The 26,774-nt window shown below is 38.4% G+C and overlaps 1 protein-coding gene across 1 annotated transcript; it reads right to left on the reverse strand.

Moving 5' to 3' along the window:
• Positions 1 to 4,824: 4,824 nt before the first annotated feature.
• GSPT1 (G1 to S phase transition 1) lies at positions 4,825 to 24,611 on the reverse strand. Its single transcript, XM_056503218.1, has 15 exons — positions 24,147 to 24,611; positions 14,948 to 14,995; positions 14,530 to 14,571; positions 13,589 to 13,816; positions 12,566 to 12,599; positions 12,025 to 12,102; positions 10,608 to 10,788; positions 10,094 to 10,248; positions 9,014 to 9,154; positions 8,174 to 8,267; positions 7,763 to 7,843; positions 7,011 to 7,184; positions 6,498 to 6,587; positions 6,018 to 6,186; positions 4,825 to 5,316 (listed from the first exon to the last, which is right to left on the reverse strand). Exons 1-15 carry the CDS (start codon positions 24,445 to 24,447, stop codon positions 5,264 to 5,266), a joined length of 1,869 nt encoding a protein of 622 aa, XP_056359193.1. The 5' UTR covers positions 24,448 to 24,611; the 3' UTR covers positions 4,825 to 5,263.
• Positions 24,612 to 26,774: the final 2,163 nt, after the last annotated feature.

A 26,774-nucleotide genomic window follows, 5' to 3' on the forward strand; every position in this document is an offset into this window, starting at 1 on the left:
TTGGCTTATTAATTTGACATGTTAAAACAAAATAGAAAAAGTCAGATGAATGGAACATCTCTCTGAAAATGAGCCAGGCTAGTCTTGTAAGATGTGATTGAGCAGCATATTTGAAGACTGACTTTACTGGGTCAGTATAGCATTAATAGGATAAAACTGAAGGGACTATTGTTAGTGACTCAAATTAGAATTTTTCACATATTAGTCTCATCCAAGTACACTTTTCTGAGAAATTTTTGGTTTGACATGGCTAAATTTTACCAGACATGGTTTAACTGACTTAGTCTAATAATTTTCTCTTGAAAGGTACTTGGCATAGCTAACAGAGCTGTCTTGGAAAAATAAAAGATCATCTTTGAATAAGAAATATTTCAGCTTAATACAGAATGCAATGAATATAAACTATAGAAGAGTGCACTTTTAATTTAGCAAAGTCATAAGTTACACATAAGTTCACAGTTACTCCTACAAGGAAATAAGGTTTGTTACTTTTATTGGTGTTATTGCTGTACACTGTCCTTATGTAGCTCTCAATTTAACTTTTTGGATCATGAAAGTATGTAATTTTCTTTAAGTCATTTGTGTTGCTTATTTAAATCCTAAAATTGAAAATAATTGCAAGACATTCTACCTCATTACTCATTTAAGATGTTTCTTTATATACCTATTTGTATACTTTCACACAGCAAAAGGGCTGTACAAGATACAATTGTTTCTGCTGTAAAGGGATCTTTGAGGTTTAAGGTTATTCAAGTTTCAGTTCCTGGCTTGTGTTCCTCCAGACTATTTGATGGCAAAGCTAAAATCCCAGATCTCTATAAGTGTAGTTCTTGCAACAAAACTGGCACAAAGAATATGCAGAGATTAAAATAGGACTAAGAAGTGCCTTACAAGAGAGCTCAGAAGAAAATCTCCCCCCCAGACCAGAGTTCAAGCACTGATTTCTTTCACCTGTGTTCCTTTGAATCCTGGAGTCAGCTTCCAGCTCTAACCCGACTCAGACACCAACCTGACTCAGGCTTTGGTGTGGGTCATTCACAGACACCAAGAGGGCTGTTCCAAAGGACAGAGCTCCTGGCACTGGGCAAAGCTGCAAAGCTTCCTTGTTATAATGCTTTGCTTCACATCCCTTCTAGGGGCTTAGAAGGTGACAGGAACACTGCCTCAACTATCTTTTTGTCACCCAACAGTTAATCTCTCATGCCTCTTATTACTCTTATTGAGAAGTAGGTGGACTCTTTTGGGTGTAGGGAACTGACAGGAGATGTAGAAAAATTTACATTGGAAGGAAAGCCAATGAAAGGATAAGGATTATCAAAAGTTATACACAGACAACAGATTTCAGGTTTGTTAGCATAAATTTCTACTTTATATTAAGACTAGAATCCTTTCTAGTATTTCTTCAGAGGAAAAGTAGTATTTTGTCAGGTTTATAGTGCAATAAACACAAGGAAAGAAACAGGTTCACAATGTAAAATCTTCAGTAGTAACTCCAGTTTTGTTGGTATATTTTTCTGTACCAAATCCTCTGTAGGGTATACAAAACCAGCAAAATAAGTAAGAGCCTTTAACTACCAGTTCAGGAAGAAAACAGTCTTATCTGGAGTACACATAATCTGCTTTAACATCATTTCAACAGTCTGTGGTATGAACTGAAAAGCCAGAATAATACAGATCAAATACCTGGGACATTGAAGCAATCTTTTCTTCTTCGGTAATATTCAGTAATAAACACTTAAAAAACCATATTTCTCATCATTACCATAATTTTTAATATATAGACTGGTGCCATAAGTAGTCTAAAATAGAGACTCTTCATTGAGCAATTTTTACTAGGCTTTTTATGCCACTGAAAAAGGGGCATAAAAATTGTGACCAGCAAATATCCCCATGGATAAACCTCCTTAAAACAGCTATTTTTCTTATTTTTATTCTTATTTTTCTATTGCACCTTCATCAATAGCTTGCTGTTCAGGAATAAAATTTACTACCAGAGTGTTTCAGGAACTGGTATCATGATGTTTGTGGATCAGTTTTTAATTATCTGCTAAGATGACCAAGGTAGCTGGAATGGTTTCATGTAGGCAGTTGATGGCAATGTTGCTCAACTGATCACTGCACCCATTCCTCCAACTACTGTGCTTTACTTCTTGGAGCTTATTTTCCTGTTGCCAAATAATTAGTACTGCTGCACTTTCAGATCCTTTTTTGCATTTAGTATTTGTTACATATACCAAGGTTTTCAGTTCAAGGACATACAAGGTCTTAAATTATAGAATAATAACTTGTGTTTTTGTAAGTTACATCATGGCCAAGCACTCAAGCCATATCTACACTACAAACTTTGGCCAACAATCAGAGGGAAAGGTGTGATCCCCATCAGTATCACACTGCAAATGCCATTATACTGAGGAAAAAAACTAGTCTCTCCTTTCTGCAGAAACACGCTCAGAGTTTTGCTGATATGAGTTAAAGCTACTCCATGGGAATACCCTGCCAGTATCCCATGCAAGCAGAGTTACCCTGGAAGTGCTCCTAGGGGTGCTGTATCTTCAATCCAACTTTTATTTCCATTTTTTTTCCCCCCTTCCTTTCAGCTGTTGTGGTTGCACAGCTCCTTTATTTGTGTTTCATCTTCAAAGCAGCATACCACATTTTCACAAAAGGAAGTATTCAAAATGGTCATTTAAAAAAGTTTATTACATCAGTGAATTAGCAAATAGTATTTATTTCCAACAAATCCACATTATTTTTTTGTCTTCTTTCATCTAGATTTAGCTATATTTAATAGTAGCAAAAATGGGACTATAAAATGTAGAATGGAGATGAAATGAAAAAGTTGAGATGTAATCTGAGGACTGTTCAAATACAATGTACTTCCAGCTCTTCTACCCAAAATGCAGCCAATTTGTGTACATTTATGCCTTACATTGTCAGATATTTGCTATAGAATGCAAATATTTTATACCCAAATAAAAACCTCCTACAGGATAAGGAGTGTCTTTAATTGTGGATTCTGTTAATGAATTGGTAAAAAAACAGGCTCTCCCTTTACAGACAAGGTGACATTAACTGGAATTATGGAAATGGAATCAAATGCACTAGATGGGATGAATAATGGAAATACTCTTACTTTCTATCTACTGATACTCCAACCCACCAGATGATTATTCAGTTTAATATTAAATACTCAGTCCAGCCTCAAAATAATGAGGTTTTAAAATCCCACATTAAGTTTTCTTAACAGTGTAAAACTGATGCTGGAACATCATATAGTCTTCAGGTATACTTCAATGCCTTAAAAAAAAGTTTTAAAGGACCTAACAATTTAGGAATCTAACTATATGTATTCTCCAATAATAGTCTTTGCAAATTTCAAATCCATGTGCTTACTTCAAGAAAGCAGTCTGATATCTGGAAATCTTGTCAGTCCAGAATATGAACAAGACAGTAAGTTTCCTTGGCTTTTAATTTCTTCATTAGTTTAAGATCCAAGGAACTATGGGTTTTGTTCACTTGGTAGGAAAAAAAAAAGTTACTTTTTAAACTCTGACTTACCAAAAAAATAAAAGCCCAGAGATTTGCAGACATAATAAAATTTATTTAAATTCCATGCATTACGGTAGCTACAAGTGTAGTCATATGAAACTGAAGGACAATAACTTCTTCTGTCCATACAATGTAGCTGTAAGTGAAATGAATGGGAGTTCCACAGTTACAAAGAAACAAACAAAACAAACCAAAAAAATCCCAAAAAAGGTAAATCTGTTTCAGTTTTGAGTTTCAATTCAGGTACAGTCACTAGACTGTAAACTTTTGGGGGAGAAAATGGGCTCACCAATTTTACAGCTGAGAATGTTTAGTTTAAGATATCCTGAAGAAGCTCAGAAGATACCTTTTAATAATTACTACTAATACTCTGGAAAATGAAAAAAATCCCTTAGCCTTCATCCTAATTGTTAGAATCAGGACAGCAATTGCAGACAGTCCATTTTCAAAGTGCAGCTAAATAGGGTTTTATTATGCAGCTCCTTCAAGTTGTACTGAGTAAGCTTACTTTGAACCAGTTTTGCTTTAGTTTCTCAAGAAAAACTTCACTGGTTCTTATAAGCTTACATTGCTTTTTGATATGCAAAAATTTACAGACTGTGCTTGATTCTGACCCTCCCATATTTCAGTATGTGCAAACTATTAGGGATTCAAATAGTCTTTCTCCCTCTCAGTTCAGACTGATCTTTAAAACAGCAAAGGATTATCCAGTCCTCTAAATTAAAGACAGGGTGAACTGAGTAATTTATGTAACTGGCACTTTTAAATTGGCCCAGTTCTCCCACAAAATGTAGCTCTTATAAATACTAATAGGCACTATTGCCACAGATTCTCTTATTTTTGCAAGTTTCACTGATTTACTGGTTGTTAGCATTTTCTGCAGTTAAGAATTTAATAATGCTGAACTTTTTATAAAGACATAATATGTAGTTCTAGCTTTCAAAATTGACTTCTGTGTCTAGTGATGATGTTAGGTCAACCTAAATTTGCTGGAGATATTAACAAATGTAAAGCTAATGAAGGTGCCACATTTGCATGAATGTTTTTTAATTTTCAGAATGCATTCAAGAAAGGGAAGGGGCAAACCTAATTATTTTAATACAAACTTGGCTGAGTGCCCAATTGCCTCATTTAAAACTGTGTGTGTGGGGAGGCTGAGGAGTTTAGAAAAGTCCAAGTAACCAAATATCTGGGTTACTGGGAAGTTAAAAAGCTAATGCAACTGCGTTACATCCGGATAAAAAACATTATTCAAAAGCAATTCCAATACCGAAAAAGATTTCAAATTGAATAGTTTATTAACATGGTAGTCATCTTTGTAACATGTGCACACACACTCGCACACTCTGAATGATCTGCCTGGAAAAAAGAGGTCTTACTATAGATGCTGGGGGAAATTAAACATTAAAAATCCTTTAGATTTTCATAATTATAGGCAATTATGTCCACATCACTTACAAAGCTATTGCCGAATCTTTCCAAGGAAGCAGAATTTGGGAGAAAAAAAAATTCTTTTTGGGAAAATTCAACAGTGGCATAGCAGAGCTCTCAATATGAGAAAGCTGACATAATGTGGACCTTTGCTGTGAAATTTGTCTTTGCAAAATATGGGGAGAAGTTTATCAATGGGCAGAAAATAAGACGGCGGTGTGAAGTAGGCTTTTGCTGAGTCGATTTTCCTCACAGTATTGTGCGGGGTCATTGAGAAAAATGCTTAGTCCTTCTCTGGAACCAGTTTCAGAACTTTTCCAATTGCAATGGTCTTACCTAAACCAAGGAGACAAACAGCAGAGTTATATTTACTGTGAAAGGAATGTAGACGTCTCCAGAACATGAAAATTTGCCCCAAAATATAGGCTCTCAAGTATTAGAAATCACAGAGAATAAATTATTATGTTGTAGCATCAATGTATTTTAAAAGCAAGATAAAAAGTTAAAAATAGTAAGCCTGCTATTCTGACAGCAAAGAACACAATGTGGATTGTAGAAAGTCTGCTTCTACACTCATCTATGGAGAATGCAAGGCAGAATCAGTACCCGATCTGTTTACTGCTTTTCAAATAATTTATTTTAAATGCATCCCACAGATCTGTGAGTTTTACCAGGGTGTGCATCTTACAGCCCAACATACAATCTCCCTGACATTTTTCAACTTAAAATAGTGAAACTATGGTATTTATATTGTAGGTGGATGTTCCAGGACACATAAAAAAAGCACTGCTGGTTATTTTTCAGTCCAGTTTTTTGTTTTACAATGAACATTTCTGTACATTATTCAAATAAAACTGTCTCTTCTTACTAGCAAGAAAGAACTCTGCACAATGACAATTTGCTTAGATTTACTTTTCCGTTGTTACCCAGAGAGTGATTTCCACTAGATAACAGCATTTTAATACCTCATTGCCATGCAGCTCCAAGTTCTAGTAAGTTTTTGCAGCAGTCAGTACCTGCTGCTGAAGCAGCCTTACCCTCATCCCTTAAGGTGAAGCGACCCATCTGAGGGAAATCTTTGAATGTCTCAAGGCAGATCGTTCCTGCTGTCCTTAAACGGGCAATGCAGACTTGATCTTGTTTCACAAAACGGGGCCGTGTCTTACTTTTTTCTCCTGTTTTTTTGTCTACCAAGCAGATTAAGGCCTGTAGAAGAAAAAAAAAAGAAATAGCAAGGGTTATTTTTCTTTACAAACAAAATTTGTCTGAGAAAGAATATACTTACAAATACATGAAAAAGTTTGCACGATTCATTCAGTCATGACGTACACCACTTTTCAGAAGGCTTATGCTAAGAGTTACAGCCATTTCTGTTTGTGATAGGGCACAACCCAGAATTCCATTCAAGGCTGGAGCTTTGTTGCTTTGGCTGCTCTACAGATGTATGACATGACAGAACTCTTCATCCCAACAACGGGATTGTTTATATTCACATCACAACTTAATATGACACTTACTGTTATCTCAACTTCTTCAATACAGGTGTGGATGTGCAGCACTGCATTATAACCTGGGCAGATAATGGATTTGTGCTCAATTATCACTATCTGTAAAACAATTCAAAATAAGTGCATTTTTCCTAATTTCAATTACAAAATAACAGAAAATAATCAATGCAGAGCTATATTAAAAAGTCTATTGAACAACATACACAAATTTTATAGTCAAAGAGCCAAAATTTGTAAGTCATTAGTTTATAATATGAAAGTAACTAGCCTGATGAGGTCTTGCTTTCACCATTATAAGTATCTAAAATTTCATTGAGAAGTTACTTTTAAAACAACTTATATTTTAAAACCTCAAATTAATGTCAGTGTTATGTATATATGTTACTGCCCATTTACAGATATGGCAGTGAGTAACAAATCTGAACTGAAACTTCATATTACTGAGGCTTTAAATTTGGCAAAACATGAAATACTTCTATGGGTATTACCCCTCTATACAGCAATTCAATATTGTTAATCTACCTGGGCATCAAATGTACGTCCAGAATGACAAAGGTTGTTGAGATCACAGAGAATAAATCCTGGAAGGATCTCTTCCTCTTCAATTCCCTTCAGTCTGATCTTTAGATTTTCACCTGGGGCTACTGAGTCAGTTTCTACATCATCAGAAAGAATTCCAAGAACTTCCACATTGTGCTTAAAGAAAACAAACATGTAGTTTTGCATTGTGAATATTTTAGTCTGGTACAAAATAACTGTAATATAACAGTACTTCAATAAATAATTCCATTACAGTTTAAGTTCATTATATTTGGTTCTGTCAAGCTTCAGAACATTTAAAATATTTGAATGATGAATTACTAATACTTAAATTTTTTTAAAAAGAAGCTTTTTATTTTTCAAGGTTTTTTTTTCCTGTTTTCCTTTGGAGGAAAGAAGAAAAAGGGAAAGGGGGAAAGAAATAAAGCATTGCACAACATTAACCCACAGCAGGTTGGCTTAGTCAGCCAACTGCACAAACATGAAATAAAACCCAGTTGAAGTGTGATGATTGGTAGTCCAGCAACTGAGTTTACTAAGGCAGGAGAACCCAAGTTCTGACTGCTAAGGAGCTACACACACCCCCTGTCCCCAGAAACATCACCCATGTGAGAGCTTAGATGTGTTCAACAGAGCAACAGAACATTTTCTGATTTAAAGTAATGAGTATCTTTAAAAACCAAGTGTCCTTTTTCATGGCAGTAAATTTTTTAAACATCCAAACCTGACCATACCTTGTTTGGCATCATCACAAGCTGTTGTCCTTTGCAAATAGAGCCCGACTCCAGTTTCCCAAGGACCACAGTGCCCATGTCCTTCACAAAAGGAAATCATTACACAGCAACTGAAAATATTTTCCTAAAGAATGCATTCTATTTATGATTTACCTCTGAGTTTGATTACTTAACTCTGTGAATATCTAGCACTGCTAGACTTAGTATTTTGGAAATTGTTCTCATGAAAGATTACAGATTTTAGTTTAATATGATGCCAAAATTATTTACTTCCCCTTCCCTCCTCTATTCTACAGTTGGAAATGTAACACTAAGAAAAAAGATACCCTCTAGAAGTACAGTAAATAGTCCTTTTGCTGCTTTCTGAAAACAGCCTCTTTATACTTTCTATGTTATTATTTTAATCTGTACCTTATATTTATCCACAATTGGCAGCCTGATGGGTCCATCAACTGAACGGTTGAAGTTTGGCAAATTATCCAGGTATGGAATAAATGGTAATCCACTAAAAGAGCAGAAGGCATTTGTTTCAATTTTGTGAGCACCCTTCCATTTAAAAAAAATTACTTAAAATGGATAAATGCAGTCCAACAAAAGGAATCATTTTCATCTTGTCATCATTTAGAACAATGACCTCTAAGACAGGTAAATATATTATAACATCCCATCAGTAGCGTTTTCACTTTACCCCAATCAACATATTAATACCCAGGAAATGCATGTTTTAAAGTTACATTACAGGCAAATTTTACACAAATTGATTACTTCTTTGAGACTCACAACAGATGTGTAATAAAATTTGGAAATACAAAACCATAAGCTAGGTCCAAATGTGATTTCCATTAATTCTTTTTAAAGTACACTGAACAATATTGAAAAACATGACATCCACTGAGAGACATGGCTTGTCCCTAATTATAATACAGCTTCAAGCAAACTGTTCACATCAAACAATTACTCATTCTAGCAACGTCAGCTACAGCATCACTGGCAAATTCTAGTGCTCATAAGGCACTGAACTCACACAGCCAAAGAACACTGCTAATATTTTACTAATAATCTACTGCAGTTTGCAAATGCTTTTCATTGGCACATTGCATGGCTGTGTTCTTGTTACTCTGGCTGTATTTCCTCAAGCACTTTGGCACACAACTACAACATATCACGCTCTGCTACCTCCCAGCTTCACTGAAGCATTTACTTTTATTGAAATATAGCAAATATTCAAGTTGCTCAATTTAAGATACATACATATACCAAGGACAGAATTCTGACTGTTCTTTAAGGTTTGCTCCAGTCAGTCCTGAGCAGGGCATGAAATGAATGTCCTTTTTGGGATTGAAGCCAACTTTCTTCAAAAATGGCACCAGTTTTTCTTTACATTCCTCATATCTATTAAAATGACAAGCAGATCAAGGTAAATTCCATTTATTCCAGCATAACATAATCCTGTCCTTTAAAAAACATGCAGACATTTTAGTTCCACCAGTTAAGTTACTGTGTGAGCAGCAAGCAAGCCTAATGAAAATCTTGAGGCCTATTTGCATCTTCTCCCCAACCTTCCAGCACAGCTCGGTCTTGTCTATTCCCCTATTCCCGCTCATTCCTCTGCTCCATAAAGCATTGTCAGTGCTCTCCAGACACTTCAATGACAGAGCTGCACGAGATCCAGGCCAGCACAGCAGGACAGACCACGCAGACACCTCCTGAGGTCATGCTCCAGACTGCACTTCAGTGCTGGCTCAGTCTCCTCCAATCTCCTGCACAGTTTCTGGAGGTTTCATGCTATTTATTTCTGTCACACTGCCTCCTCTCAGTTTGGGGTGAATTCAGTAATGTCAGAAGGTTGGGGCAGGACCACTACAGAGAACTGGGTGTGCCTCAGTCTCTTAGTGAAGCAGACTGACATTCCAAGGTTGCATAGGCCCTCATGGCTTCCCACTAAAACTTCCACAATCCTGGACAGACCACATAGCAGGCTCTCTGACAACTCTGGCAACCTTGACTACTGAAATCACTTCCATTTTAGACTCAGTATAAAGCTTCCAAGTCAACAATTAAACTATGCTAGAATGCATGGGTTTGTTAGGTTTGTCTGCATGGATCCAAGCAGTTGATAGTGAATGCTGGAGTGTAGAACTGGCAGCTTAATTGACAGGCACTGCCCTAGGCATTGAGCTTCTGGTTTTCCTGCCAGTTTTATAACCTCTGTCTTTAGTCCACCAGTCAACCATTCTTTCAGCAAAAACGGGATACAAAAATTACTTTACCTAGGAACTATTTTATTGCAGTATCTGTCAATGAAGATTAGCTTTTAAATATTACACTCACCTTTCATTACTCCAGTTTACAGTTGGATCATCCATTTTATTAATAAGAACTATTAAATGCTTTACACCTGCTGTTTTTGCTAACATGGCATGTTCTCTTGTTTGTCCACCTTTCTCAAATCCAGTTTCAAACTCTCCTTTTCTTGCAGAAATAACCTAATTAAAGACACATACTTGAATAAAATTTCCACAATTATCTCAACAGAACAATCAACAATACTGCCTTTTTTAAAAAACTTTAGGTAGTCAGACCTAGTTAAAGCTTACAACATACACTGGTTTATCCTCAGTATTACCCATTAGTTTCTCCACTGACATGTAAAAAACACATGACACCTGTGGACAGCTTTAAGAAGCTGTTAAATTACTCCAAGACTCATTCATCTCAGTAAATGTAACATCTGAAAATTCTGCCTGCTGTAAGTAACTACAAGAATAATGCAGCAAATAAAAATAAAAATGAGATACTTAATTCCACAGTATATGCACAATAAAAGTATCTGATTTGTCCTTACCAGCACAGCTAGATCAGCTTGAGAAGCCCCACCAATCATATTTGGAACAAAGCTCTTGTGTCCAGGAGCATCTAAAATAGTGAAGTGTTTCTTCTCCGTTTCAAAATAGGCACGTCCCACTTCTACTGTTTTACCTTTGTCTCGTTCTTCTTGGTTTGTGTCTAAGGCCCATGAAAGGTACCTAAAAAATTCCAACCCAAATACTCTATTGTTGTATTAATTTTTATTAAATTTATATATAATTTGTTGTCATAAGAGACCTTTTTTTGCTTAATTGTTTAACCACGTCAGCATTGCTAATCTCAAGTATTTCCAAGACCAACAGTGATTTTGACTGATTTGTGCGTACAGTGAGCTGCAGAGCCCATTGCCAACTCTCCTTCACATACCTACAAGGATCCAGTTCTAAAAATTCTAATAAACAATTTTCATTTTCTAAGTTCTTCAGCAATGATCTAACCTCAAATAATTTAAGTTTTGCCTCAGTCTCAGAAACACCTCAGGATCAAATACAAAACAATTCTTCCTTCTCATCATAATTAACTAAAACATTAGTTCTGATTTGAGAATTACTGAGAATTATAATTATTAATTCTTATTTATTTGCACATATTAAGCAGAAGTTGATTATGAAATAAAAATCATCTTTATTAACACTATCACACTATATTTTCATTATATGACTCTTGTCCCCTCCTAATAATTTTTCCCACTGGCCACCAACAAGTTAGCTTTCAGTCAGATAAACTGAAATTTCAAAAAAACCCTCCATTATTTAGCTCCTTCAGGATTTGTGAAAACTGGTGAATATAAAGAAGAAAAGAAATTACTCTTACTAAGGATAAAAAAGTGGTGATAACGCCACTAAACTGGTTTAACATAGCAATATTTTTTGCCATTAACAGCTACTTGTAGACACCCTTAGCTTTTGTTTTGTAGTGACTGGGTGGTGTCTGAAGAGATGCTGCTTGGACATGGTTGTTTGGTGAAAAGAACTCTGTCATCCTTTCTATTCCCCTCTCTCACGATTCAGTGAGTTCAGGTCAGTGCCCACCCTTGAGGGCTCCATTGCTGCTCTACCCCTATGTCTTTAGCTGCTCCTTTTCCAAAGCCCTCTGAACCCCTATTATCCTCCAGCCAAAAAGAGAAAGCTTTCAAAAGGGAAATCAATTTTGCAGAAGTTGATTGAAGCAGAAATCAGGCTGCTACATGTGCTGTATATACACACTGCTCGCCCAAAATCCAACCAACCAAAAAACAGCAACAAAACTCAAACCAATCAAGAGGCCCACAAAAAAATCCACTCAGAACAAGAGCACCATCTTGACTGGAGGAAGCCAGGGCTACTGGGTCAGACTAAAACCAGTTTCATTGCAGTTAAGGAAAAAATGTGCTACTATCTTCACAAAGTTCATACCATGTTTCTCTGTTTTTTTCTTTAGCTTCTCTTTCATATTTTTCAAGTGTTCTTTTGTCAACCATTCCTGTCAAATACCTAAAAAGAAGGAAAATAAAAGTGCAATTTTACACAAAGCAGAAAGATATTTCCAAATAGTTAAATACGTATACAGATTATTATGACTGGGAAATAGAGATAATATTTTTTTTTAATTCTTTACAGAAAGGACAAAGTTTAACCTACGGTATAAAGCAGTTTCAAATTGCATTTAAAAATACATAGAAAAACAGCCAGGTTCTAAGAAAGTGATTAATTTTAAAAATTTGATAATGTTTGCTTTTGCATAGTTGCTTCTATTAAGTGAAAATCCTATAGCAATAACATTAAGGTGCTGGAATTAAGAAATTCCAAAGACAATAAGTACCTGAATTGATAAGGATATAAATGCTGTTATAAAAGTATTACATATGCTGCTCAAAACCACAAAGAAAATATTACTCATTGTAATTGATGTTTTTTAATGCACAAGTACAGGAAATCTAAAAAAGAGTTTCCTTACATTATTTGTCCTCCAATAGTTGACTTGCCAGCGTCTAAAAAAAAATTAATTCAAGTCATCAACAATGTACAATTCTAGAAACAGCAGGCCAATACAAACTAAGTCATCTAGTTTATTTCCAAATGGCTTATTTTTTTAACCGTAATCTAAGTTTTTGGAAGCATCTTGCACCTTCCCTTGTTCTCATTATAATTTGTTGTCAATTAAATTACACCAAATTTTGAACATGCTGTTTTCATATATATAAATTCAGCATTATCCATAACTAAAACACCTCACAAAGCAGTGATCCAGCTAAAGCCAGGGTCAAGAGTGTGGGAAGCTCTTGCAAAATCTTCTTCCCTGCTTCCTTTATCCCCTGTCCCTAATTTGTGTGGGCTGCTCTTCAATATTGGGATGCACCTCTGACCCCAGCCCCTTTACTCTGTGCAACTCCATTCTAAATTTACCCAAGGACTAAATTATAGTACTTTTAAGGTGATAAGTAACTATAGAAATGAAAACACAGAATTTACTCTATAACTTGTGATTCAATAATTCTATGCTACTTCTGACACCAAGTTTTTATGAAGCTTGTTGAAACTATTAAATGAAGATATTTTACTATAAATGCTTATTTTAACAATTAGTTGTTAAGCTGTTGTTGTAACCCCACAAATTTTAGTACTTAGAATAATAATTTTTGAATCTAATAGCAAAAACCCTTTTTATTTAAAATAAGCAGAACAGAATTTTGTTCTTCAGATCATAAACACAGATGTGTCACTTCAGCACTCAACAGGAGCACGAACTTGAAAAATCATGAACACAGGCACTATTGTGTCCAACAGAGCACACTCTTGGCACTCTACCCCTGAAAGAACTTCAATTTTTTTCATTTCCCAGAACAGCTTCATTAGAATGAATGCTCCTGTAAGCATCAGGACATGGTGAATATGAAGAACAGCATTAATTTCTGATCTCAGAGCTCTAGATAATACATATCAGATAGATCCAATTGCTTCACCTTCATTTACAACTCACCTACATGTCCAATGAATACTACATTTACGTGCTCTTTCTTAGGAGCACCTGGAGGTGCTACAACAGATTTCGGTTTTGGTATTTCCTCCTCCTCTTCCATCATTTCCTGAGCGCTCTCTTCAGAAGGCCCTGCATCCCCTGCAGGACCACCTCCTAGCTCTGCTTCACTGGGTTCTTCTTTGTGGTCCCACGACTCTTCTGGGGACATTTCTGTCTCTCCATTTTCCACTAAAAATGAATCAATTAGATACATTCAAATAGATAAGGAAATGAAAAAGAATTACCCTGGGAAAAAGCCCCTGCCCCAAAGGTGCAATCACAAGGCTTTAACTACCAGGTCTGTTAACATCTTCCTAGAGAAAAAGGGACAACTGCTGCTTGTTTCTGAAATTATTAATACCAGGAGCTTTCAAGCTTGTGTGCATAAGAAATCTAGGATACAGAAACTTCTGTTTTAACAAGGCAACAATTTTCCAAAGAAAAAGCAAATCTGAAGATCATGCAGACCAGCACACTAGTCTGAATTCACAGACACACACTACCATATGTTTAGAAAGCAAAGGAGAGGGATTATAGTTAAGTTCACTCATAAGCCATATAAAAACAATGAGAAAGATGCAATTTTCATGTTGCTGAGGACTTTAAAGTTTTTTTCTAATCAGCATTCCACACATGTCAATGGGACTATTTTGTAATATGAAATTATTTTTTAACAAAGCACTGATCATTTTACAGTGTCCAAGTAAACCAACTGCAGCTCTCAATGCATTCTTGTGTTCAATTACCTCTTTCCTCATCCAAGTACAAAGATACAACAAGATATACTATGGACTACTTGTAAGTGTAAAGGCTCTACTATTTTGTTTGCAGTGATTCAGCAAAAGCAGTGCAGTAGTACATTACAGTACTATCATAGTGAAAAGAAACAATTCTTTTCTTACCAACAGATTCTGAAATTTCCATGTTAACAGCAGCATTTGAACCTAGGAGGAAAAAAAGGAGAAACAAATGAATCATTAAAGACACATACTTACCACGACAGTAATCGAGAACAAAGAAAAATGAGTGACCAAATAATTAAAGGATAGTTCAGATGTTTTGGCACTTGCCAAAGCTTTTCAATATACAGGTTCATTTTGAAAATTCTGTTTCACGCTAGTTTTATGATCTTCCATAAGCCACTTTATGAGCCTTTCTCAACTGCCTATAAAACTGTAAATAACTACAGATGATCACATTGCCTTACAAGGGTAGTATGAGGATAATGAAGATTGGAAAAGGTTCATAGAGATTTAAAAGAGGAGCTTATTTCCAATATTTTTTTAAAAATTGTGCAATGAAGATCACAAAAACAACTACCTTCACAAGAGGCTGTCTGGTCCTCTGGAGAAGGCTCTACAGGTGCACCTGCAGAGAAAAAAAAAGTTTATCGTTTAAATTACAAAGATTTGACAAATTTCCAAACTTTGCCATAAAAGATAATCTCCCACCTTTATTACAAGGAATGAATGGAAAGAATAACAACTTCTCTCCTTGCCAAGTGGTACTAAACACAGCCTCTAAGCACAAATACTGCTAAAGGACACTGCCTAAACATGGTGAAAATAATTTTTCCCCCTGCATGGAAAGATTAAAAAAAAAAAGCAAGCAATTTTTCTATACACAGTGTTTTACCTGCCCAACCTTTTTGAGCATGCTGGCTATTGGTAAGTGTTAGTGTCTAAATGGCGATTAAAAACATCAAAGAAATTTCACCGTACCCAAAGACAAAATGTGGTGTCACAACTGCAGGGAAAGGGTCTGCCAACTGCTGCTTACAGCCATGCCTACACTGCTCCTGTGCCTCACTTCCACTAAATGTTGAGTGGAAAATAGAAACAAGCTATTAAAAACAAATTCTTAGCATTTTCTGTAGTTATTAGGGTCAAGCGATAATAAACTCGTTCAGATGTCTGGTAAGTTTGCCAGTCCTCTAAACTCCACAGTACAGTTCCATTACATGGAGGGCAATCTCACCAGTCAGGTGCATCTATCAAAGCCACAAGTAGGTTTTTTTTGGATGAATTACTCAACCCTCTCAAGCACTGAATCATGCCGCTACATTTTATGCCGAGGTGTAACTAATTATTAAATCTACTAGGAGTGATACATTCCAATCAACACTTACACCACTTCATGTTTTGGGGTGTTATTTTATATGATCAAGGGTCCTTTTATAACTATCCCTAAAACATTAACCTATTTAGTTTTCTCTCGGTATAAGTTCAACTTCATAATGCTTTGAAACAAGTTCATTTTTTTTTTCCACCACAAAATTCATACCCTCTGTTTAGCTGTACTTCAGCTCTCCTGCAACTGAATTCTCAACACAGATCTTAAAGCATCACTTGTTCTAAATGCATGATGGGACCTAAAGATGAAACAAATCCCCTCAAAAGAACAAATCCATACAGAGAAGGACCTGATTCTAAGCCTCTTTGCTTTCGCACTGTTTGCGTATTTGCTGCAGACTTGTCTAAAGTGGAGCAGCGCCGGGAGAGCTGGCAGGGGGCCAGAGGACAGGGCTTTGCAGGCAGGGTGAATGTGGGTCACAGCACAACATCCAGTGGCCAGCAGCAAACTGGGCAGGGGGCAGAGCCATGCCTGACTGAAACCATTCCCTGCACGCCTGTGTTGGATCAGACATGAGCTACACTCCCAAAACAAACCAACCAGACTTTAAGAGAATTAATTAATACAGTCAGTAAAAGCATAAGAATAGAATACCCTTAGATCCTTTTAAAGAAATGATCTATCACTCCCATTTGGCAGCTGGAAAAGACTCAAATTAGCTCATTTTTGAGTGTGGTAAGCAGGTGGCACAAAATCTAGGTATGAACCTAAAGCCTCCATTTTGTAGGACATCAGAAGATTGTTGGCTATTTCACCTATACTGTGGTTGGGATGCATAAATATTTTAATTACAATATCATTTCAACAAGCTTTTGATTTCACTCCAGAAGTTTGTCTATAATGAAAAATGTATCAAATGGCAGTATTAATGCAGTTGCCTTGAAACAGAAATTCTACAAGTGGTTGGAGAGCTAAATAAAAGATATAGAAATATATTTTATAAGAATATCAATGTCAATCAACAGCATTCATATAAACTCAGTTTCTACCTTCTAGTCTGCAATACAGCAGGTATGCAGATGGGAAAAAAGTTTCTTCACAACTAACAGATAGGAAGTAAAAAAAAAGTCCCTCTGTAAAATTTTGTACAGGTCTAGCATAGGAGAGTCAAGAAGACAGTTTGTGCATGGATGCTAAAGAGTACTCGTGCCACACAACCGGGGGCAACAGATAATCAGCTGTAACTACAGCCACTTATTCACTCTGGTCACCTTGGTACACAAGTGGCAGATATGCTTTGGAAGAGAACACAATTATATCAAACATACATTGTTTCTTCAAAGCAGAAAGAAACATAAACCACTCACTAAAAGAATTATTGTTAAGAAACCAAGTAAATAAATAAAGAACTTTAATTTCAAAACTAACATGCTCTAAGTGACAAAAATAAATACTTTCCACAGTAATTGTTTACTTCTGATAAACCATTTCAGGTTATGTCAGGTTATTTCAGACATTGGTACACTTCAGACAAAGGCTTTACCACTTACTCTATGTGGCAGTGAACAGATTGCCTGAAATGTACACCCTTAAGACCCTCACCTGAAAAGGATGCAATCTTACTGTTTCCTTAGACCACAGGGCTGGTGCATTTTGGTCTGTCATCTCATTTCTGAAGATCATTCAGACAGGAATCTTTCATATTAGAGGGATTCAAAACATACTTTGTACGAAATCTAGTTTTAAAGTCAGGACATGCCTTAAGTGACACCAATTTTTTAACACCTCAAATTATTGGATTTACACATGATAAGCAACTGTTGGATTTTACACCTAACCGCACTCCATTTTTCCTTCAAGCCCTAGGTCAAGAACTGCTGTTGCAACCTTATCCATGGTATTACATGGAGTGAGTGGTTTATCTTTAGTCCTGCTCTACATCAGAGCCTTAGGACATTTTTTGGAATATCTTTGTTGTCAATGCCAAAGGCAAAAATGGATACAGATGCTGCATTTATCTACTGATGCCATCAGACAATGACATTATGTAATTCAGTGTCTTGTCCGGAAAAGGCAATTGTGGGGATTTTTTTAAATGTAAAGTTCATTTCAAGTGTATGCATACTACCAGAACAGAGTCCAAAATTGCACAACTTGTAAAATATGATGACAGATCTCTTTAAAATACAATGAATGTCCTAAAGAACCCACTCTGCCTAATTCATTCACAGAGCATTCTACTACAGCTGATGAGTTTGTTGCATATCACATCAAGTTTTGTACTTGTTTGCATTTTTGTTGTACACCCAAAGCTGCACAGGTATAACAAATTTGAAGTTATCATCCAACCTATGAAAAGACTGTTTTAAAAGACTATAAGCCAGGAACTTTGCAGCATTAACATATTAGAATGCTTGCAGATAAACAATAGAAGATTGCTTTTAAATTAAATTTGTATTAGAACGTAGCACATATTTACACAATAGTCATACAGTCTCAACAGTTTTCATGCATTATGTAACAGATTTTTGCCCCCATTTTTTTAAATGAAAGAAAAGGGAGTTACAGCAGAGTAAAAAATAATAATCTGCAACAAACACACACAGCGTGAAAAGCAGAATAAAAAAACCCCAAGAGATTCTTAGATAACAAAAACACACAAAAATTACGTCAAGCACAAGTAAGTCCTACAGCTGAACAGAGTGCTTTAAATTCAATACTTAGAATTGTACAGAAAGGTTTTCAGGAGTTCACTGTAAGGCAGTTGTTTTGAAAGGTTAACTCAAAATTAGGTTCTTCTCTCTGCCCTGCTTTATAGCCTATGGCCCAGCTTCACTGGTGATCACATTAGCTTTTAAAATGCACCAATGCAAGAGCAGCTTTAACAGCTTAACATGACTCTGTAAAAAACTTACCACTTGTTTCATACTCATAGGAGTAACTACATGCTAGCTTAGTAAAAGAGCCACCTTTTTCTTTCCCCAGTGAGGACACACCTTAAGTTTATCTTATCTAAAATTGACATGCTTCTTAACAACTAAGTTTAAGAAAGCTTATGGGGATTTTCAGGGAATATACCGAAGCCCTCTTTTGCTTAAGGCCAAGTATTTGTGCTCAGTTGATAATTTGATTTTTAAGACAGATAATCAAGAAACCAAGCTCAGTATTTCAACAGTTCAGGATTCCACTCTGAGAAAGATGTCTCATAATGCACAATCTTTAGTATAATCCATATTTTTAGTATTGCAACACCTGTCCTAAACTAACTTTTGTACTGAAATACAATCACTGTTACTTTTCCACAGACCTCTTCAAAACGTAGTCATTAATGAATTAAATTATGACTGCTTTATTCCTTCACAATAAAAAACACAAAATAAAACCATCTATCTATCTTAGCTTCATACAATCAGTTGCCTCTTTTGCTTGTATATCTCTCATCACAAAACAGGAGAAAAATGTCAAAATTCCTTAAGTGGAACTGTAAAACCAGATTATAAATACAATCCAAGAATTATCTCATGTGTTCATTTTGATAGAGCAATCAAGTTTTAAGGTAACATCATGCTTTCAAACACATTCAAGCAGTGGCCCAAAGCAGAGTGCCAAACACAGGCTGCCTGTATCCCCAGGACAGCTCATGCAATGCACAGCCGACTCCCAGGGGTTTGTGTGTCTTTTCCTGGAGTCATGCAAGGCCACGAGGGTGATCAATTATTCTAACAGGAGCAACACAATCCTGGCCACCTTCCTGGGGACACTTTAGATGTAGACAAAGGACATCTGTGTAACACATTGGCACCCCGAGTGCATCACACAGGTATTTTGTATCTGATCACCTGTCAGTGCCAAGACATCCAGCCTTTCTCTGCACTGACTGTTTCAGAAGTGGCTGTGCAGCTCATCTGTCTAGAGAAGCTGATAGAGAAGACTGCTCTAGATAGTCAAGTGCCAACTCAAATCAAGATTTTTAGATAAGAATTTATCCTGTATACTGACACTGACAATACAACCCTGATTTGCTGCCATGTGAGCAGTTAAAGTTTGCAGTTCTGAAGGATTAACAGTAGCACTACCAACACTTGGGAGGAAATCATAGCACACGGCTGTTCCAAGGCAGACACGAACAACCTTTAACCCTTTAACACAACAGCCTCTGGAATTGTTGGCTTTTCTTAGACAAGCCTTTCTCAGCAAGTTCATATGCACAGTGAAGTCTCTTTAGGACTGAGATGTTGAAGAGTCTCACAGTGTAAAATGAGATAACAGGCTTTGGGGAACCCAGTGTACAGATAACTCATCATCCTGCTCTGGAAACAACAGGTTTCAGAACTGAAGCAGAAGATACTGAAACTCCACCTCTTGTGTCTGACTGACAAACAGATGTCCCAGCTGCTACAAGGTCAGAAGAAATGAGGGCAGGAGAAAGCAGGAAGAAAAATGCAATATCCAGTTATTTACAGCACTTGAAGGCTGAGGATGTCCAGCTGCTTGAATGCAACTGTTTCAGAAGTGACTACTGCAGGCAAGTGAGAATATTTAGGAAGTGAAGCAAACAGGGGCACTGAATCTTAAGCCAGATGTTTGCTTGGCTCAGGACTGAAGGTGCAAGTTGTTTAAACTGTAGTCATTAACAAAGACGTTTAGAAATTCATTTGAAGTGGTCAAGAGAACTACCAAATTAAACAGTAGCCCTAATACACCAAAAGGACAAATGCTCTTTCCTTACACCAGCTGCTGTGTGTCACATTTTTTATTCTTATTACTTTCATACTAATGATGCTCTTTCTCTTGCTACTACCACTGCATACTTCAAACCAGTGAACAATTCAGGTTGGAAGGGATCCAAGAGTTAGCTAGTTTAGTCTCCTGCTCCTAGCAGAGTCAACAGTGAATACTTAAAAATTAGTTCTGAAAAGCTAACACAAAATATAGTAAAGACTATACAAGGAAGCTGTGATAAATGTTACCAAGAATGCTCTGAGTATTTAGGAACAGTAACAAAAATTGAACCACAAAAATGCAATTGATGCTGTATTTTCCAAAACAATTTGATTCTCTCATACCAAATTAAAAAAAAAAAATAGGAATCTTATTAGTTTGTATTAACTATTCCCTCTGAACCATGCATTGATACAGAAACAAATAAAAAGCCACCCAAACATAATTATCTCCTACACACAACTACAAAATTAAGAAAACATAGTACAAAAAAGTCACAGAAGCTACAGAAGAGTGAAGTTGCAAGGCACAGTTGTGACTATGAATGTTTAGAGGCCCTAACACAATCTATAGTCATTTCATTAAGTATCACACCTGGCCTTAATTTGCTAGTCCAGCAAGTGCCAGAGTGCCTCCCCAGAAGTACAACATGTCTGTAACACCCTCCCAGTTCACCTGTCAAATAACTGTGCTGCAGTCATGGCTGGCACAGACAGAAAACCAGAAAGTCTTCACATTTCCAGTCAAATCCAACAAAGAAAAATTTCACACAAATGAGTTTGACTTGGACACAATTTAACAAAAGCAAGTTCTCATAGCTACAACATTTAGAACATACTGGTTTTAGTATATTCCTTAGGTTCAAAAATGTAAATAATATGCTTTTCCCATAAAATCAAATTATAATTTCAGAATTATTCTGGAATTAAATTATCTCTGAGCAGAAGTTATATTGGTGGGAAACATCAGTCAGCTTTCTTCCTAACAAAAAACTACCAATCAAAAGCAAGCATGTGTAAACCAGTTCTAAAGTAATCTATTAGGAACGCAGGTCTCAGGAGCTTCCCAGTTTTAGAAAGTTAAAATCTTATTATATAGATGGCTTCTGAGAGTGCTCCTTCTGTGCTCTAAACAAAATGACAGAAATTTTATTCAAATTACTAGAAATATTAAGTTAATGTGCATGAAAGGAAACACTATTAGACACTGCAGCTACACAATGGAATCAGTCCTGTGGAATTTTTATATGCCACACTGCTACTACACATTTATCCTGATCTAGAATGGTCTTTGAATTACTCAGGAATTTCGACTTGAACAAAACCTCACCAAGAGAAAGTTCCAAGAAGAAAAGTACTACTAGAACTTTAAGCCACTGAAATTCTTAAAGTGACACCCAACCTTTCAGATTTCTTAAGGTTTAGATTAATCAAGGCTAATTTAAGTTCTTCCCACTACAAGCCATGTAATGAAGAATGAGTGTCACAGAGCACCTAATTCCCTATGGGAACAAATGCAAACTGGGCTGCTAAAAAGTAACCAATTCAGCACTATTGTCTAATCACATGTTGTTCTGACTTATTTTCAGAGCAACCTCCACCTCGTTCTTCCAGCCAGGAAAGTAGTTGTCACCTTATACAAACATCTGCAAGGAGAAGACTGTCAATTATCTTCTGTAACCATGCACATCAGACCTGAAGGAGTACAGTATCCCAGTTAGGAGAGAAATTGATTTTTTTTAACTACAGATTTTTGTTTGTCAAAATTAGGGACCTTGAAGCTACTTAGAGAAACTCAAAATCCTAAACCTTAAAGAAGATCTAGTAATCAAGGTGAATTCAAGCCAGGTAGATTATAGCACTATGTTGGAAATGTACTCAGCAACGAAGACAAAGCAAAGCTATCCTGATCACTCCAGATGATCAGACAGCTTTCAATCATCCCCAATTTCTGGAAAGAATTTTTCCAGAATTCAGGCTGATCACAGGCTGCAGAAGTAGCAAAAGAGTGGAGAAAAGGAGAGTGAAGAAATAATGAGTAGGTGAGGAGATGTAGTTTAAATTCCTACCAAAAAAAACAAACTATAAAAAGTCTTCAATGACACCTTACAAAAACAGTCAGGAGAAAAAAAAAAAAAAAATTATTCTAATAATATTCAAAATACTAAGAAAACTTTCAGTTATAGTATTGATTACATAGTTAAAAAAAGCAAACCTTCAATTCAGATAGCAGTATCTGAAAAATACAGGAATGGATTTTGAAGATTAGTCAAAGGTGCACTACATGTTCATCATAGCCCCAAGATGCCCACTCTACCTCTACTTCTGTGACCTTTAACATATACATTTATTCTAAATGGAATTCAAGAGTCTGCCCTTAGCTTCTCTGAAGTTTATTTTAATGCACTTAGACACTGCTTGCCTGCACACTAGATGAGCTATACTTCTGCTAAAACTCAGGAGTGTTGAACAGCTCTAACATAAAAAATAGGTTAGTATTTTGTTAAAAAATATTAAAGCATCATACATAAAAGTTACAGATCTTAGTTATTAACAACTATTAACTTTAGATACTAGGGAGATCAAGACCAATTAATATATTAAAGCAAAATATAATAAATAATAAGACACAGCCAACAGGAAATCATGCCAAACATAACGTAACAAATAGTGTCTTTAGTGAAATTAAATTACTAGATAAACACCTGAAACAGTAGCTTGTTTCATATTATACTAATAGGAATACAGAAAATTATAGGAAAAATTAGGAAGATCTCAAACTCCTTAGCTGCAAGAGTGACATTAAAACACCATCACAAAGCTAAGCAGCATATCTGATGTTTGAAAGAACCTTCAGTTTAGAGCTGGAAATGGAAAAGTAGCTCTCCTTTAATTTCCCATATGCAAAGTAAATCTAGTATAAACATTGGTTGCGTACACAAAGATCCTTTTAAATTAAAAGCAGGGTAAATTTCAGGCTATTCCATTAGCTGAGGCCAGCTGGACCAAACTCCTTTCCTACTAATCCTTTATCGGCATTATGTTAGGAAAAAAAAATTACTTGATATAATCTTCAAAAACACATTTAAGATACATCTGAGCCACTGGTGGCTGAAGTAGTTCTTTTCTCCCCAGTAACATTAAATTTATTACCTCTAAAACCTTCAACAACTCCTAGAGTATTATATGTTATGTATTTTATATATTACATATATTTATTTTATATATTATAGGAAGAGCAGAGCTATATAGTTTTTCTCATCGTGAGTGACTCTTTGAGAGCAAAGGTCCCAGCGAAACGCACACGGGATCCACGGGGAGCCAGAGCACCCCAGTTCCTGCTGCTGCCTGGGCAGGGCACCCGCGCCCGGCGCGGCATCGCGGCACAGCCCGCAGGGCCCCGCACCCGCCGGGCCCCTAGGACTCGGGGGCCGACAGCAGCTGCCCTGCGCTGCTCCACGGCCCCGCCGCCCCTCGCCCAGCCCCTGTCCGCGCAGGGCTCCCTCGGCCGTGCCCCTCCCGTCCCGGAGACCCTCCCGCCCCGGGCCGTGCCCCCCGCGCCCCCGACCCCCGCGCCGCCCCCCAGCACGGCCCTGCTGCTCGCCCGCCCCGCGTGGCCCTTCCCCGGCCGCCGCGGGCCCGGCACGCTCGCCTCGTTCCCTCCCAACATGGCCCCCATCTCTCCCTGCCTCCCTCGCCCTCCGCGGTGCCGGCCCCGCGGTTACCGAGCAGCGGCGGCGGCGGGAGGCCGGGCGGGGGCGAGGGTGGCGGCAGGCCGGGCGCCGGGCCGCCCCGCAGGAAGGACGGTACGAACTCGGCGGCGTGGACGTTGGGCACGAAGGGCTTGGCGTTGACGTTCAGCTGCCGGCTGAAGGCCGCCCCGAGCAGCTCTTGCTGCGCCTCGGCCTCCGCGGCCGGCGGGGCGCAGCCCGGGCCGGCGCCGCTGCCCGGCTCGATGTCCGCCTGGTCCCAGCAGTCGGGAGCCGAGTCGCTACTGCTCCCGCTGCCGCTCCCGTTCGCCTCCATTTCGTGGCGGCCCCACAAGGCTCCGCGGCCCCGAAGCGTCTCCCGGGTGAGGGGGGAGCCGGCGGCGGCACCGACTCAGCACTCGCTCCGCCGATTCCGCGTGTGCTCCGCCGCCCCGACGCGAGCGCAGTGTGGCCTCTCGGGCCGCCGTACCCCCTCCCGGCAGCCTCTCCTGCCGCCATCGTAGTAGTTTTTATCTGCCCCGGCCCTCCTCCTGCTGCACGTCCGAGGCGCGGCGCAAGGACTACAATACCCGTCATGCCGCGCGCACGTACCCGCGGCCCGCCTCCCGAGGACAGACGGGAAATGGAGTTGCCTGCGTTCCTTGCGCTCTCAGGAACTGCAACTCCCGGCGGCCCCCACGCGAGCTGTGCGTCCCTGCCGGTCCCGCCCCCTCTTCCAGGGGGATGCGGGACGCGGAGTTGGCGCGAACGCCTCAGGCGAGGCTTGAACCGCTCGAGTCAGCTGCCATCGGTGCGAAACCACACCGAACCCGTCCTGCAGGGCAGAGCTGCGCAGAGGCGGGACAGGCACCGCCCGGGTCAGCTGCCATCGGTGCGAAACCACACCGAACCCGTCCTGCAGGGCAGAGGTGCGGAGGGACAGGGCAGTGGCGGCAGCAGCACTCCCGGGGAAGCTGTGGGAGCACACGCCCTCCCACGGGATGCAGGAGGAACGCTGCCCTACCTGTCCGGCTAAAAGTGGACAGGCTGCATGGAAAGTTCCCCTTTTGGTAATTCTGTAGGACACTGATTTGGTTGTTACCATGTAAAAAAAAACCCATCCACTTAAGCCAGAGTCAGTAGGACTTTCCAAATACTGAGGCCCTCTACTACTGTACGACTCTTAAAAATTTTTAAAACAAAACCTCAACAAACAAACCCAAAAACCATCGCTTGAAATTAAGTATATTTGGAGAAAACAGAGAGGAACAGAGGGGAAACAAGTAGATTTTGGTTACGGGATTGCAGGAGGCTGTGGCAGCATTTTGTCTTGTAAGGTACAGTGTGTTTATAACTACACAAAGCTAATACTTGGGAGTTTCTTGGAGTGCTGACATGCGAGGACTGAGTCATCTCAGCATTATTCATATTAGAACACTGTAGGACAGATTACAGAGTTGTTTGAAAGCAGGTGGTCTTAGAACTAAAAATGATTCTGTACCATTTGGTACAGAATCCAGGGCAGTTTTTTGGTTGGAGAACAAAAGCTCTCCTGAAGGGACATTTGTGTAATGCAATCCTGATATGAGAACCAGAGGGTTTCTGGCTGCACACCAGCAGCAACATGTGAGCCATGGGCAAACAAAAACTTCTACATGTGTTAATGGAAATATGGGCAGGGAAAACATTAGTGTGCAGGATAGCACTTACAAAAGAAAACAAAAACAAACACCCTCCTCAAAAAAACCCTGAACCAAAACCCCACTAACACCATAGAAAGTTAATTTTGGAAGAAAAACTATCGCTTATAATGAGAGACTGAAAACCCCTGCCTAAGTGGAAGCCTTTCCTTCAAGCACCACCAAGAGGTTAACCCTTACCCTATTCTCTGGCACAGAGGCACTCTCCATTTTTCAGATATTGTCAGTCTCTATTTTTCAAATTGAGTATGATAATGGAAAAGTCTCACCCGTGCTACTGGTGTAATTTTGGAATTTTGTCAAGCTACAAGTAAGTCCCAGCTGTAAGTGGCAATCACTTTTCTGTTTAACAAAATGGAAAGAAGTATGCAGTGTATTGTTTGGGCTTGTTTTCTTTCAGTTCTAACCTTTGCTGGTTAGGTGATCTTTACTAACCAGAGGTGTCTGATACATTTCATATATTATGGAAACAAGGTAGCACATTTCAGCACTCAGGGGTTACTAATGTTGAATTATAGAAAAAACTCCAATGGAGAGCGAGCTGCATGCGCTCTGCTGACAGAGAGACTTGCTACTGAACACTTTTTACTGTCAGTATGAGCATTTAACAGCTCAGGCTTATGAGTGCAATGCTGTCCTGCAAGTTTGTGTTTTGTTTGAGCCCTGACACAGCCTACAGGTCTGGAAAGCCTTAACTGGAGGCAGGTGCTGCCTTTTCAGAGCAATCAAGACATACCTTAAGATGATCAACACACAGAACACAGACACAGCAATTCTTGCATATATTTTGGCATCTTCTTAAAGGTTTTTGAAACTGAGCTTCTTTCTGAAGCACAGAGTTGTGATAATTTTTTGTGTTTGTGTGTGGGGAGTAGGGCCAAGTATGTGTTTGATCAGAGGTGCAGAAGTGCACATTACCACTGAATTCAGGGGGAAGGAATTAATTGTGTTTCACAACCTCTTC

The sequence above is a fragment of the Oenanthe melanoleuca genome, chromosome 14, assembly GCF_029582105.1.
Source record: "Oenanthe melanoleuca isolate GR-GAL-2019-014 chromosome 14, OMel1.0, whole genome shotgun sequence".
In the NCBI taxonomy this organism is placed as follows: Eukaryota; Metazoa; Chordata; class Aves; order Passeriformes; family Muscicapidae; genus Oenanthe; species Oenanthe melanoleuca.